Source organism: Amblyomma americanum, chromosome 2 (genome assembly GCF_052857255.1).
Source record: "Amblyomma americanum isolate KBUSLIRL-KWMA chromosome 2, ASM5285725v1, whole genome shotgun sequence".
Taxonomy (NCBI): domain Eukaryota; kingdom Metazoa; phylum Arthropoda; class Arachnida; order Ixodida; family Ixodidae; genus Amblyomma; species Amblyomma americanum.
This window is the reverse complement of record NC_135498.1, coordinates 183420383-183433203: the sequence shown is the minus strand read 5'-3', so window position 1 is coordinate 183433203 and position 12821 is coordinate 183420383. Positions and strand designations below refer to the sequence as shown.

The 12821-nt window shown below is 47.3% G+C and overlaps 1 protein-coding gene across 1 annotated transcript in view; it reads right to left on the bottom strand.

The window, feature by feature from the left end:
- LOC144122062 (somatomedin-B and thrombospondin type-1 domain-containing protein-like) overlaps positions 1-12821 on the bottom strand; it is a 34241-nt gene that overhangs the window by 2823 nt on the left and 18597 nt on the right. Inside the window, exons 3-4 of the mRNA XM_077655577.1 lie at positions 9514-9708; positions 2464-2593 (exon numbers count right to left, since the gene is read on the bottom strand). Of these exons, the coding sequence (XP_077511703.1) occupies positions 2464-2593; positions 9514-9708 (325 nt within the window). The remainder of the gene's footprint in view (positions 1-2463; positions 2594-9513; positions 9709-12821) is intronic.

The window sequence follows — 12821 nt, the reverse complement described above, 5'->3', positions numbered from 1 at the left end:
TTCCTCCAATGCACGGTTGCGGACAGTGTTAGAAGCGCGCTGAAATGGCACCTAACGTTTCACGTCACATAGGCCAAGTCCGAACCAAACATTCACGATAATTAGGACCGGCAGTGCTTGCCCGTTTTTGCAATGGGTGCGACTTAATTTATTCGTTCCTAGGTCAGTAGGCTTGTAAGGGAAGCCGAACTAAATATCAAAGGGCCGTACCGTGACCAATGAATCTTGCGAAATACACTTTTGTGCTCAATAAAATTTTTACTTAAGCAATTAAAGACCGTAAGCGAATCACACTTAAACAGCTTGCCGACCAAACGAAAACGCGTACAGAGTTGGTCAAAAGTTCTCAGGCCACAAGGCCTTCTTTTGCGCAGTATACTAGGTTAGTCTCTGTGCCAGCCCGGCATACGTGGCCTGGGCATCCCTTTTGGGAGGGTTAATGTCCAACATTACCGGGTAGAAAGACAAATACATAGCCTCAACCGTCAGCCTTTTCAGGCTGCTGTTCGAAACAGAATGGGTGCTCTCAAGAGCGCAGCGTGATATACGGAGCGGGATATACTCTGGCAGTTATGACACCACCAAAGCTAAAAATCTGTGTGGAGGCTAGGAGAAGTACTATTATGTCCTCCAAGTAACTTGACTGTTTTATTGGTATCTTATATGTCAGGATATACCGCTGAAAATCTTTGCCTGTGGACTGGGATATACTGAATAACCCTGGACATAATGCACGAAAAGTTTCGAGTACCGCAGTACTAGGACACATTTGTTTTATTTCGTAAAGCGATCGAGCAAGTTATTTCGCGGAGTGGTTTGCCTTGCTATGCGAAAGAAGATTGAAACGTTAACATGTTCCCGAAGTAGAGAAAACATTGGCAGTGACAGAAGGAAAGCACATCTTTCTTATGGGATTAATAAGCACCCTGCTGCCTTCACCGTAATTAAAGGGACATGCAGGACATCTGCTACTAAATTTAGTTCCGAGTGAAAACCTATTCAAACGCTCTTTGTGGTTACACTGACGCTGGCGCCGAAAAAAAAACGCCTTTATTGACGAAATAATTTGATTTACAAATTTTCTCGCTACTCGATGCTCTCACTCTTGACATCAAGAGCAGGAACGACTTCGTGGTCACCGTTCGGTACTGAATGGTAGCGCAGCATAGCTCCATTGGTCCGAGTTTAAAAGTGTCTTGACTGACCGCAGTCTGCTTGCAAAACGTCCGGTGGTGACAACATCTGTGTTTCAATTCCTCAGCTTTTCTAGCTTATAAAAGTTCCGTGTCGAGTGAAAACAGCATCTTCCTTATTAAAATGCAAGCAATTTGTCGACACAGATGAATTTAAATTGGTCCTCACAGGCTTTTTAAATATATACTCAGTACTACTCCATCCATCGGAGCAATAGCGCAAAGAGGACAAGGGACCAAGAACGAGTAGACACACACAGCGCTAACTTCCAACAACTTCATTGCAAACAAAACACAGCAATTTTTACATGCATTATTGCCGTGTCATCCCAAAGCATGCGCAAATTCAGTGCAAACGTAGGTAGGTCAATAAAGTTGTTGGAAGTTAGCGCTGTGTGCGTCTACCCGTTCTTGGTTCCTTGTCCTGTTTGCACTATTGCTCCGAAGTATCAACCAACAAGCCCGAATTTCAACGTTGCTCCATCCAATTATTGTTCTTTGTAAAAATGAATTCTCTAGCTCTTTCGAGGAATAATAATAATATTATTATTTTTATAATGATATTAATCTGTCTGGCTATAAATCAATCAATTCGTATTCCCGGTACCCCGGAACGACCCCAAGGACTTGGTGCTAGTACACCATACCAACGCATAAAAAAGTAAAACCATATTAATAATATCGATTATAAAAATTAACTTTTCTTTCTTTAATATTTACGTACTTCTACAGGCACACTAAAGCCACAAGTATAGTATGTCGCCCAGCAGCAGCGGCGATTCAAGTGAACAATATACACATTTAAGGACAAAAGACAACCAAAGGCAGGAAAAGACGCATTTGTCGGCGAGAAAATTTGATTTTAAAATCTTCCATTCAGTGAACTAAAACGCCGGACCACTGCGCTCCAGACAACGGTGGAAGCGCTCCGGGCGTCCTTATTGAAAGAGGCGGGTTGCCAACGTTTTGAAGTAGCGCAGCCTGTTGGACACTCGAGAAAAATCGGTGCCGATACACGGAATCTAGTTGCGAAATCGGCCGGTGATTGCAACACTTGTATTTTGCGATCTTGGTATTTTCTCCCCCTATCAAAGATTCGTTTGCGAGAAGAACGGTCGGTTTTTGATTAGAACGCGGTACCCTATCGAGTCCGACCATCTCCTCTTTGTGTTGAATGACCCTTTGCCGTGGAAACTACGCTGCTAACGGTTACGCTGTCACGGTTGTTTCGGAGAGTGAAGTGAAAGGGTAGCTCTCGAAGTGCACTTACGGTCTCACAGTGCTGTTGTTTTCTTTGCTCAGTTCACTCCTTGGCAAGAACTTGAGGTTCTGGCGGATGTCGTACGACTCGTTCATTGAACGTACTTGGGAAAAGGTCACCGGCAGTAAAAGCGCCGTTTCTGAAAGGGCAGAACACGAAAAGCACTGTCAGCAACCACGGACATCGGTTAACAAATCTGACTTTTTAAAAGAAGGACAATTCGTCACACCATGCAGGCGTAGCCCGCCCAATATTTCAGTGCTCCCTGATTGTCCCCCTCTATCCGACAGGACATCAATTTCGTCAAAATTTGCTAAGCTCCATCACTATTCCACGTTTTGAGCGCGCATAAACTCGATCGACTGGAGGCCCAACGTGCAACCTCACGGAAGTAGTCACCTTTCCTGAGACGACCGATTTTTCAAGAGGCTTCTGTATGGGGATTGTGCATTGTTCGCTTCTTTAGTCACAACTATTTGCTACAAATTGAGAGAGTGCTTTAGAATACTATTTGCCTCAAGTACAGGAAAGAATGGTAAGTACTTAAACGGCTGTTGCGGTATAAAAAGAACAAATGTTTTTGAATCCATGGGATGCGGCTGCGAATGCTACTATTATTTATGAGGTGATGTTTATTAAATGAGTTATTTACAGTACCCGTTCTAGAGGGGAGCGGGACGGAAACAGTGCCTGCAAGTGAGAAAAAAAATACAGAGATACTGCCAGAATGAACATGACAAAAAAGTTCTCTTAGCATAATTTGATAAATGAGCGCTAATAACTTAGCAGCATTTGGCTGTTGAGAATGAAACCAAAACAGCACGAGAAACAAATGCCGTTATGAATTATTTAGTGGCCATAGTAGAATACCAGCTGGAAATCCATGTATAATAATGTCTCACGCATCATTACAAAAAAAAAAACGCGCACCCAAAAGTTAAGTGTCTATACTCCTTTAACGAGCTAGTGTGACGCACTGCAGTAGAAAGGTGAGATATATGAGCATTTTTAAAGAAAAAGCTAATCGTATTACCCGATAATACAGCACACATTATTCCAACTACGCATTACCATAGAAGAAAAAGTCATCATTTGAGGCAGGAGAAGAAAAAGAAAAATGCGGCCATATGCCGCCTGCAACTTATCATCTGAAGAACGCAAGCTGTGTAGTCATAGGTAGCATTACAAGGATCTCACAAAGCTGCCATTTTCAACCTACGACTAGGCTGCAAGTGGCGTACCAGATACGCCCTTATGATCGGGTGGGACACTGGCGAACCGTCAAAATTTAGGCTGCACATCACACACATACTATGAGGTCATTTAATCTATCCGGAAAAGGGTTTTAGTGCCGAAACGGACAACACATAGCAAGCGAGACGGGCCAGGCCTGTCGCGGCTCGCTTGCTATGTGTTGTCCTTTTCGGCACTAAAACCCTTTTCTGGAAACATGCACCAACTAGCCCCCGAACAAGTATTACAGATTATAAATTAATTCACGCCGCCGCCGTTGCTGAGTCGGTAGAGGAGCACACGACACATGCGGCGGTCGTGCGTCCACTTCCTGATGGCGCTATGCAGTTCATATTGAGCACAAAACTGCGTGTTCTGTAGTGAAGGCACAGTTCGCCAATATCTACTCAGGAGACTGGCTGCGGACTTCAATTTTTTTTTTTCTCGCGTCAAACTAAATTTACACGAATTAAAATTTCTAGATTGCAAGCATCGAAGTTTATGTGTATTATAAGCCACTTCAAGTAACTTTATTTGGAAGGCCTTGATCCTTAATTTATGGCAGAAGCACAGGAAAAGGCCACTTTTTTGCGAACTCTGGGACTAATTTCCTTAACAAATATCTTGTTTACCAATTTTAATTTATTTTTTTAATAAAGCTACAGCAATAGGTGAGCAGCAAACAATTATTGCGGCTGAAATGTTGACGATATTGGTTTAAAAAAATTTCTTGAAGCGCCACATTTCTTGCTTTTCTACTGAACCAAGAAAAAGCGGAAAATTCTTCCATGGCTTCATGAATAAAGTCAGAATAAAGAACAAAGCAAGTTAAATATCTTGAAATAAGATTTATTATTTTATTCTGTTTCCATTTGATTTTAAAATTGTTGCAATTTAGCCAACTTTTTTCTTCTTCGCGGAAACTTCAAAGAGCACTCACGTGAGCAATTTTTTTTTTCGAGAAAGACACTTCCTTGAAATTCTATTCAGATAATCGCCAAACAGCCCAAATTCTATCAAAAGAATCGGCGGTGGTCGCTTTTGCGGTCCGGGGCGTTTCGTGTGGAATGACCCCAATGCAGAAAAGGCACGTTGTCGCAAGAATAAAAAAAAGTTTGTCCGCGTTGCACGCGATGACTCCCACTGAGCGGCACATAGAGCAAATGTGCAGGTGTTCCTGGGCTGCTCTCTATAAATTACGTTTATAGGCCTTACGTAGCAGGCAGACGTGCCAGAACTCTGCTTGCGTCACGCAAACTGCGCGCACTTTCGCGCATCGCAGCACTCGCGGCTTCGCGCTTGTGCTTGACGCTGCAGTTTCTCGCACCCAAGAGCAGGGCATTGCTCTCCACCGACGCGCGCGACGCCTGCGCGGTCCCGGACAGCTGCCACGCCGGGGAAGACGTAAAGCAGGCGCCGGAGCGAAGACGCGCCCGTGATACGCCCACCCCGACAGGGAGGGAGTCTGCGTCATAGCAGCAGCCGGGCTTCGCGCGAGCTCCGTGCGACGTCATATCGCGGGAGAGCCGCTGGCTGTTTAGTTTTCGCCCTCTTCAGGCGCGCTCACACTAGCGGGAAGCTTCCCGCGCCGGCACAGCGTCAACGTCGACGCTGCCTCGCAGCTCCTCGGAATGACGCTCACACTACGCGCGTTTTCTCGCTGCGGTTGTCTTGGAATGTGGAGAGAGGAGGCGCTGAGGGAGAACCCGAACGAGCAGAAAGAGAAGGGGATAGTCACGTGACACTAGAGAAGACTGGAAAGCGCACCCTGCTAGCTCCCCTCCCGTCGCCCTGGCAAAGCAGCCGCCGAGTGCCCCGGCCAGGAGGCGCTGAGGGAGAACCCGAACGAGCAGAAAGAGAAGGGGATAGTCACGTGACACTAGAGAAGACTGGAAAGCGCACCCTGCTAGCTCCCCTCCCGTCGCCCTGGCAAAGCAGCCGCCGAGTGCCCCGGCCGGCCGGGGCCGGCCGGCCGGACGCGCGCAGCCTCCGCCGCCGCCGACGGGGTCACTGAACTGGGACCGACGTCACGGTTCACGGTCGGCGCCCATTGGCTGTTCTGTCACCGGCACGGGAAAAATAGGTACCGAATGGGGCGCTCACATTAGCGGGAAAACGCGCAACGCCGGGCGTTTCCCGCGTGACGCTTCCCGCCCAAGCCGGTTTTTCTCCCGCGGACAGCCTGCTCTCCCGTCCCGCGAAGCGATGGGTTCGGTACCTATTTTTCCCGTGCCGGTGATTAAGGACAGCCAATGGGCGCCGACCGTGAACCGTGACGTCGGTCCCAGCTCAGTGACCCCTTCTGCGGAGGCTGCGCGCGTCCGGCCGGCCGCCCCGGCCGGCCGGGGCACTCGGCGGCTGCTTTGCCAGGGCGACGGGAGGGGAGCTAGCAGGGTGCGCTTTCCAGTCTTCTCTAGTGTCACGTGACTATCCCCTTCTCTTTCTGCTCGTTCGGGTCCTCCCTCAGCGCCTCCTCTCTCCACATTCCAAGACAACCGCAGCGAGAAAACGCGCGTAGTGTGAGCGTCATTCCGAGGAGCTGCGAGGCAGCGTCGACGTTGACGCTGTGCCGGCGCGGGAAGCTTCCCGCTAGTGTGAGCGCGCCTGAACCCATCGCTCCGCGGGACGGGAGAGCAGGCTGTCCGCGAAAGAAAAACCGGCTTGGGCGGGAAGCGGCACGCGGGAAACGCCCGGCGTTGCGCGTTTTCCCGCTAATGTGAGCGCCCCGGGGAGACGGCAAAACCGGCGGTGACTGATGTGACGTCGGGCCTAGCAGTAGGAAGAGAGGGACTCGTAGCACACGGAGACGAGGAGAAGGGGACGGGCAGAGTGGAGTGTTGATTCAGATGGCGGCATTAGGGGGTGATGGGAGGCGACTTGGTGTGCCACTCTAGGGAGCTGCCGAAAATGTGAAAGAGGCAGACGGCAAAGAAAACTACTTTGTGGTGACAGTTTTTAATATTCGTCCTGATCCCTCGTCGCTTCCTCTAAGCCTTCGGAGCCGTGTGGCGCAGGCAACGACAGTTTGCATAACGTTCAGTGTTAAGCGGTGCTTTGTTGCTTTTCTTCTTTTTTTTTGTCTCTGTGATACTACGGGCACGCATGTTGCATAAGCTTGTCTATGAACGTGTCTAAAATCGGCACGACTACTGCTGTTTTCAAGGGTATTTGTTCACCGGAAGTACGCGTAATGGAAGCAACAACGTGACAACAAACAATCCAGACTTGCCTGGCCCTGCCCAGAAATCAAAACCGGAAGCACAGTAAAGGATGCACGTCTTTGCACCGGCTTCAAAGCAAACGGCGAATTCATCCCAAGAACGACAGCCAACCTAGAAGGGATCTGCGGCGTGCCGTTCTGCAACTTGTATTCCGGAGGTATCAAACTGCGTTGCAACAATTCGTTCTTCGCGAAAACTGTTTAATAGTAGCGGTATGAAATGAGATAAAGAAAGGAAGAAATTAATTTGGAGAGCAGTGGTAAAGACCAAAACGTTAGCTCCTTTATATTTGGAGCGATAGTTAAAGCGACGCGCCCGATTCCTCACAACAGTGCAATTTGCGAGCCGCACTTAAGAAACGAGACCGTGCTTTCCAAAAGAGGAGGCTCTCATCTGTCTAAAAGAGTCGCTGAAGCGCAGAAGTCCAGGACCCTTGGACATGAACTTTAATTGTGACGCGGCTGTGGAATATAGTAGGATATTCTTATGGAAATAGTGAAAGTAACGCTCTACTATTCCGGTGCGTGGCGAAGTCTTTCTTTTAAAGCTTTTCCATCGCTCACATCGAGTAGTCAAGACTGTCGTAGAAGACTGATAGCGAAGGTTTTTGACGCCACCTAAAACACCAATATCAAAACAATGCAAGCTTGCCTTGGGGAGGTCTGCGGATATAGTGGTCGTTAGGGTAGAATCTTACGATATATGAAAAACAGCGTTTGTACACACCTTCCCGTTGAAAAATGTGGTTGTCCTGAATTTCTGAGTGTGACGTTTGAATACATTTTTAAACTACCCATGCGCTGCACGCTTCAGCATGAATTTTTTAGTATAATACGCGTAATATTCATCACCATCATAGTTAAATTACGCCCCCTGCAGGACAAACTACTTTTCGAGCGAACGTGGCCTGCCTAGCCCCAAACCTCCCCTAGTCTGGTCCCTTTCCCCAACACACACTTGATTCTCTGTCGCCCCTGAATACACCTTGCATACGGACTTTCGGTTATCTGCCCTTCGCACAAGGTGTCCCACCCGCTTCAGTTAATTTACTCTTCATTTGACAGAGTATGTCTATGGTCCTTCGCTTTGGTGTAAAACCTGATTACATCGAACCCCCCCCCCCCTCTCTCCCTCTGTTCTAGCTCTCTACGTCGACTCTACCTTCTTGTCTGAACTTGCCTCTTATCGTTTGGGTTTGTTATCCCTTGTGCCAGGCAGCACGCTCTCATTCTAAGTGTTGGAAATTTCACTTGAGCTGTTGGCTGCCTCTTGCAAATGCCGCGGTGCTGTATGTAAAGTTTGCTCTGTATCACGCGCATAGCATCGCACGGCTACGAGAGCAGCATCAGAGGTAGTACGGATCGACTACACTGTTAAGAACTGTGAGGAAGCGACTGACTTTCTTTCTCATATTGGCGACAGAAGACATACATAAAAAATAATTTGTGCAACTAAGTGGGTTTTGTATACCAGAAACAAACGGAGACGGGAGAACATTATGTTAATGAAAGAACAATTTTTTTCTGTTTATGCGTTCGCCATGCGTGGACGCCGACTTGCATAAAATCCATTACTTAGACGAAAGAAGAACGATAATGCTGAAAAGCGCGAATTTCATACGTGGCTTGGCGTTTGTTTGACCACAAACGCTTATGTGAGTTCATACTGCAACCAAACCTCGGAGAATCACATAGCTAATTTCAAAACGCGCGTTACACTAAACACTTACTTGCACGAAATTTAGGGATATTAAAAACGAGTTATTTAAAAGAACGTGTGTTCACTCAGTTTGGGCAGTACAGCTATTCCTTTTTTAATCAAATTGTGAAACCTGTCAGGTCACAGAAATAATTCTATCTGCGATTGGGTAAAATCTTGTCGAGTTACTTTCTACTTCGTTAAAACGTAGAGAAAAAAGGACGACACGAAAGACGAAAGGAGAACATCGCAAGTACCGTCTCGAAAGCGAGTTTTTACCGAAGAAACACGTGTTAAAAAGGCTCTTGTAAATGCTGAAATTCTCATTTTCGAGTAAGTGCTTGTCCTGCCCGCTCCTTTGCCGTGGTCTCATTCCAGTTGCAATGACATAACCAGCATAAGTATATAGCAGGTTGCTGAACATGCCCCTGAACGATACTCGTTGGCGTTTCAGCAGGTAGTAGTAGTAGTAGTAGAGTAGTAGTAGTAGTAGTAGTAGTAGTAGTATTAGTAGTAGTAGTAGTAGTATTTTTATTTGGCCGTATTATACAATATGCCCTAGAGGTGAGGCTAAAGGAGGAAGACGAGGCAAGTGTCCTGACGAGGCCTACACCCCGAATAATACATCGAACATGGTGGCCGAATGGACAAGAAAAACGCCCTTTCAAAACAGTAAACAACAGTTATCAAAGTAGAAATAGCGAACACTGATAAACGATGCAAAAGATAGTGAAACACTTGGAAGTAAACACAATATGTTCATTCGTCTAGAAAAGGAAACAACGCAGACCACTAAGAATACAGAGTTAGCTGAAATTTATACAGGAGGAAAAAGAAGCTACAGTTTTTTCTGAAACCCAGATACACTATGACTATTTACAGCGAGTTCTAGGTGTGTATTGCATACCTCTGTAGATCTTGTCGTGCGGCTTGCCGTTGCACCGATGTCCGTAGCAGCCGCGCCTCTGGCGCAGCTCGCCGCAGGCCAGCCCTCCGTTGCGCGGCTGCTCCAGGATGGTGCGCTCGCGGCCCATGCCTCCCGGACCGCAGTCGGCGTCGCACTCGGACCACGCTCCCCACTCGGACATGCGGCAGTCCAGCACTGCGGAGATAAACAGTTACAAGCGTCGCCCTCTTATCGGGGTGGCCACCTAGCTAACCATTCCTACTACGTTCTACAGATCTGCTGATTAAATTATCCTTTCTCGGTGGATCGAACAAATGGGTTACACGTCTCCAACAGCTGTCTTGGCGCCTTTGATTGTTCCACCCCGCCGAAAATATACCATGCCCCGGCCGTTTTTGAACCCCAGGGCACCTCGGACATCTTTGGAGACTCCTAGGGCCTTACAGTGTGTAAGAATATGCCTTTTCGCTGCCTTCTGTGGCCGGTTCAAATCAGCCTGATCGGCTCGAAGTCCGCACTCCTCCAAGATGAATCGCTTATGGGTGGCCACAGGGTCCCTCCTGGGAATCCCCGCCACCGGTCTATAGGTAAGCGATAAGTTTCCAGGACGGTTTAATAAGTAATGTTCTGTCTTTTGAAAAAGTTAATTGCATCTGCACCTAACTTTTCAGACTCATTTATTCGGTTCGGCGCGCGGTCGACATCGCTTTCCCCGCCACTGTGGCTGAGTGGCTCCCGACTGCTGATCCCAAGGTGGCGGCATCGCATTCCAGAGGCTGGTTTATCTATAGGGCTTTAGCGTCCCGAAGCGACTAAGGCTTTGAGGGACGCCGTAGTGGAGGGCGCCGGAAATCTCGACCCCTGGGGTCCTGCACTGACAACGCACAGTACACGGGCCTCTAACATTTCGCCTCCAACGAAATGCGACCGCCGTGACCGGGATCGAACCCGCGTCTTACGGGTCAGAAGCCGAGTGCCATAACCACTCAGCCACCGCGGCAGCCGAATTCCAGAGAGGGGGACTGCATTTCAATGCAGGTGAAATGCGAAAACACCCGTGTGCTGTGCAATGACAGCACACGGTGAAGGACCCCAGGTGGCTGAAATTAATCCGGAGTTCTCCAGCCCTTCACAGCCCGATGTGTCGCTTCGGAACGCTACACCCCACTTACTACTCCGCTTATGTATGTTTGCTCGCCAGTTTTTTTTGGAACTGCATCCTTGTATAATGTGGCTGTTCCTGGCGTACGAGACGCTAAACTGGAGGGCAACAGCAAGGAGAGCGAGACGATCTTTATTTGCACATGACTAGACGCTGATGATGATGGCCTTAGGCCTGGCTCACCAAAGACAGCTGGCCATCTAGCCGTACGTAGGCAAGCCAGGCGGATGATGGTCGCGAGGGGAGGAAGCTAGAAGGAAGTGAGCTGGCAGCAGGGAAGCGGCCGGAAAGCGGCCTTGTTCGAGGATTGAGTTTGGTTTGGGTAATTTAGAGCCGTCCAGTAATTTATTTATCAGTGCGATAACACTTCAGTTATCGTCTTCTAGAAACCTATAGGTCTCTCCATAACAAAATTAGCCCATTGGTCAAAAGGGTCTGACACCCTTAGTATCAACAAATTTTAAATTCTGGGAAATAGAATGTTCGAGTACCTTCCATTTTTATGTTAAGCCGACCCACACTTCATGCTTAATGTACCCAACGATCCCTATTAATGCACCTTAATCCACACATTAATATCGCATAATCAATACTATCAAAATACTATCGCAGTTTGATCTTTAATAATGTGGACCAGAAGGATCGAAATTTTTATCTTTCTATTTTTAAAAGTTTTTTTATTAGTACAAACTCCAGATCACAACGGGGTCCAAGCTGGGCAGGTACATGTTAGTAAATGCACTGAAAAAAAGAATGAAGCTCTCGATAACAAAAGAGATGTAGGACAAAAGAAATAATTAGTGTTACGCAAACTGTTACGAAGCTGCAAGGGGGTGCAGTCGGATATAGTACACGAAAAAAAAAGAAAACTTTATACCTTCCAATTTCAGAAAAATGTGGCCTTAGGGATGAGCGTGATGATAATGGTATGCCGGGTCGATAGAGGGAATAAGTATAGCGAAGGACCTGGTGCTAAATCATGATTAAGTAGTAAATGGTGGCAGCCATAGAGATGAACGCAGGACGATGTTAGAAAGGTATCACTGCATGCAGCCTGGCCTATAATGATAATGATGATGATGATAGTAAGGACGACGAAGCCGAGTATACTTGCAGTACGCACTATCGCGCATTGCTGCAGTGCACTCTCTGTGAAGGCTCAGTAGGACGACAAGAAAAAAATAAAAAGCGATAAGGTTGGTTGGCACGAGTAGGCCGCATTCCAAGTTAGTACCAGCGCTACCGAAAGCATCTCGGCGCGCGAACTGCATTTCCGGAGGGAAGCCTTCATCCCAGAATGAACCGGCCGCACAAAGAACTCCGTTCATGCTGGACGCAATGAAAAGAACGCGCACATTCGGGACACATGTGTGCGCAAAGCATTTCCACGGAAAAGCCGCCGGCACAATCGCTGTCGCTATACTTGTCGGTGCCATAAATTAAGAATATTTGGCGCTCAGGATAGTTTCGTTCTTTTTGAAGATACGCATAAGTTTCCTCATCCTCACTGATTGTATTGTATTCAATGTTTCACAGCAATGAAAACTGTCTCCAGTGTGCAATGTTCAACGACTTGAACTTGTAAATGCTAGAGCCAGCTAATAGTAATCATTGTGTGAGAGAAATAGCCTTGTGATTAGCCTTCTGATTAGATATAGCATTCTGAGTAAGGACGTTTTCACTGTGCCTCCTCAGGCCGGAACTACAAAGGGTATAACTAAATCGTGCTATCTTTCTCACTCTACACGCCCGATTCTCACCTTAATTGCTTCGTCGGCGCAAGTATACTTCTCTAATATTTTTATGAGCTGTTGCGGACACCGCTTTCAGTCTCCGTTATTTTTAAGATACCATGGAAAAAGGTCCCTGGCGTGTGAGAGTTGCAGAAAATGAATTGCCCACAATGTGAATCTTTTTCTATTTCCGGAAAGGTCTACGAAGCTCGGTGACCCTATTTTTGTGTTACACAGCTGTTATTGCTCCCAGGCGGCCGACGTATTTGGCTCACTATGGACGGTCAGGAACCTCGTGCACCTCTTGATGTACAGTAAAAATATTTAGAGGTTGCAGTTTCCCACTCTTTTTATATTCATACCTTCACAGTAACTCGTACACGATCTCAAACGCGAGAGACTTCTCGCATCGT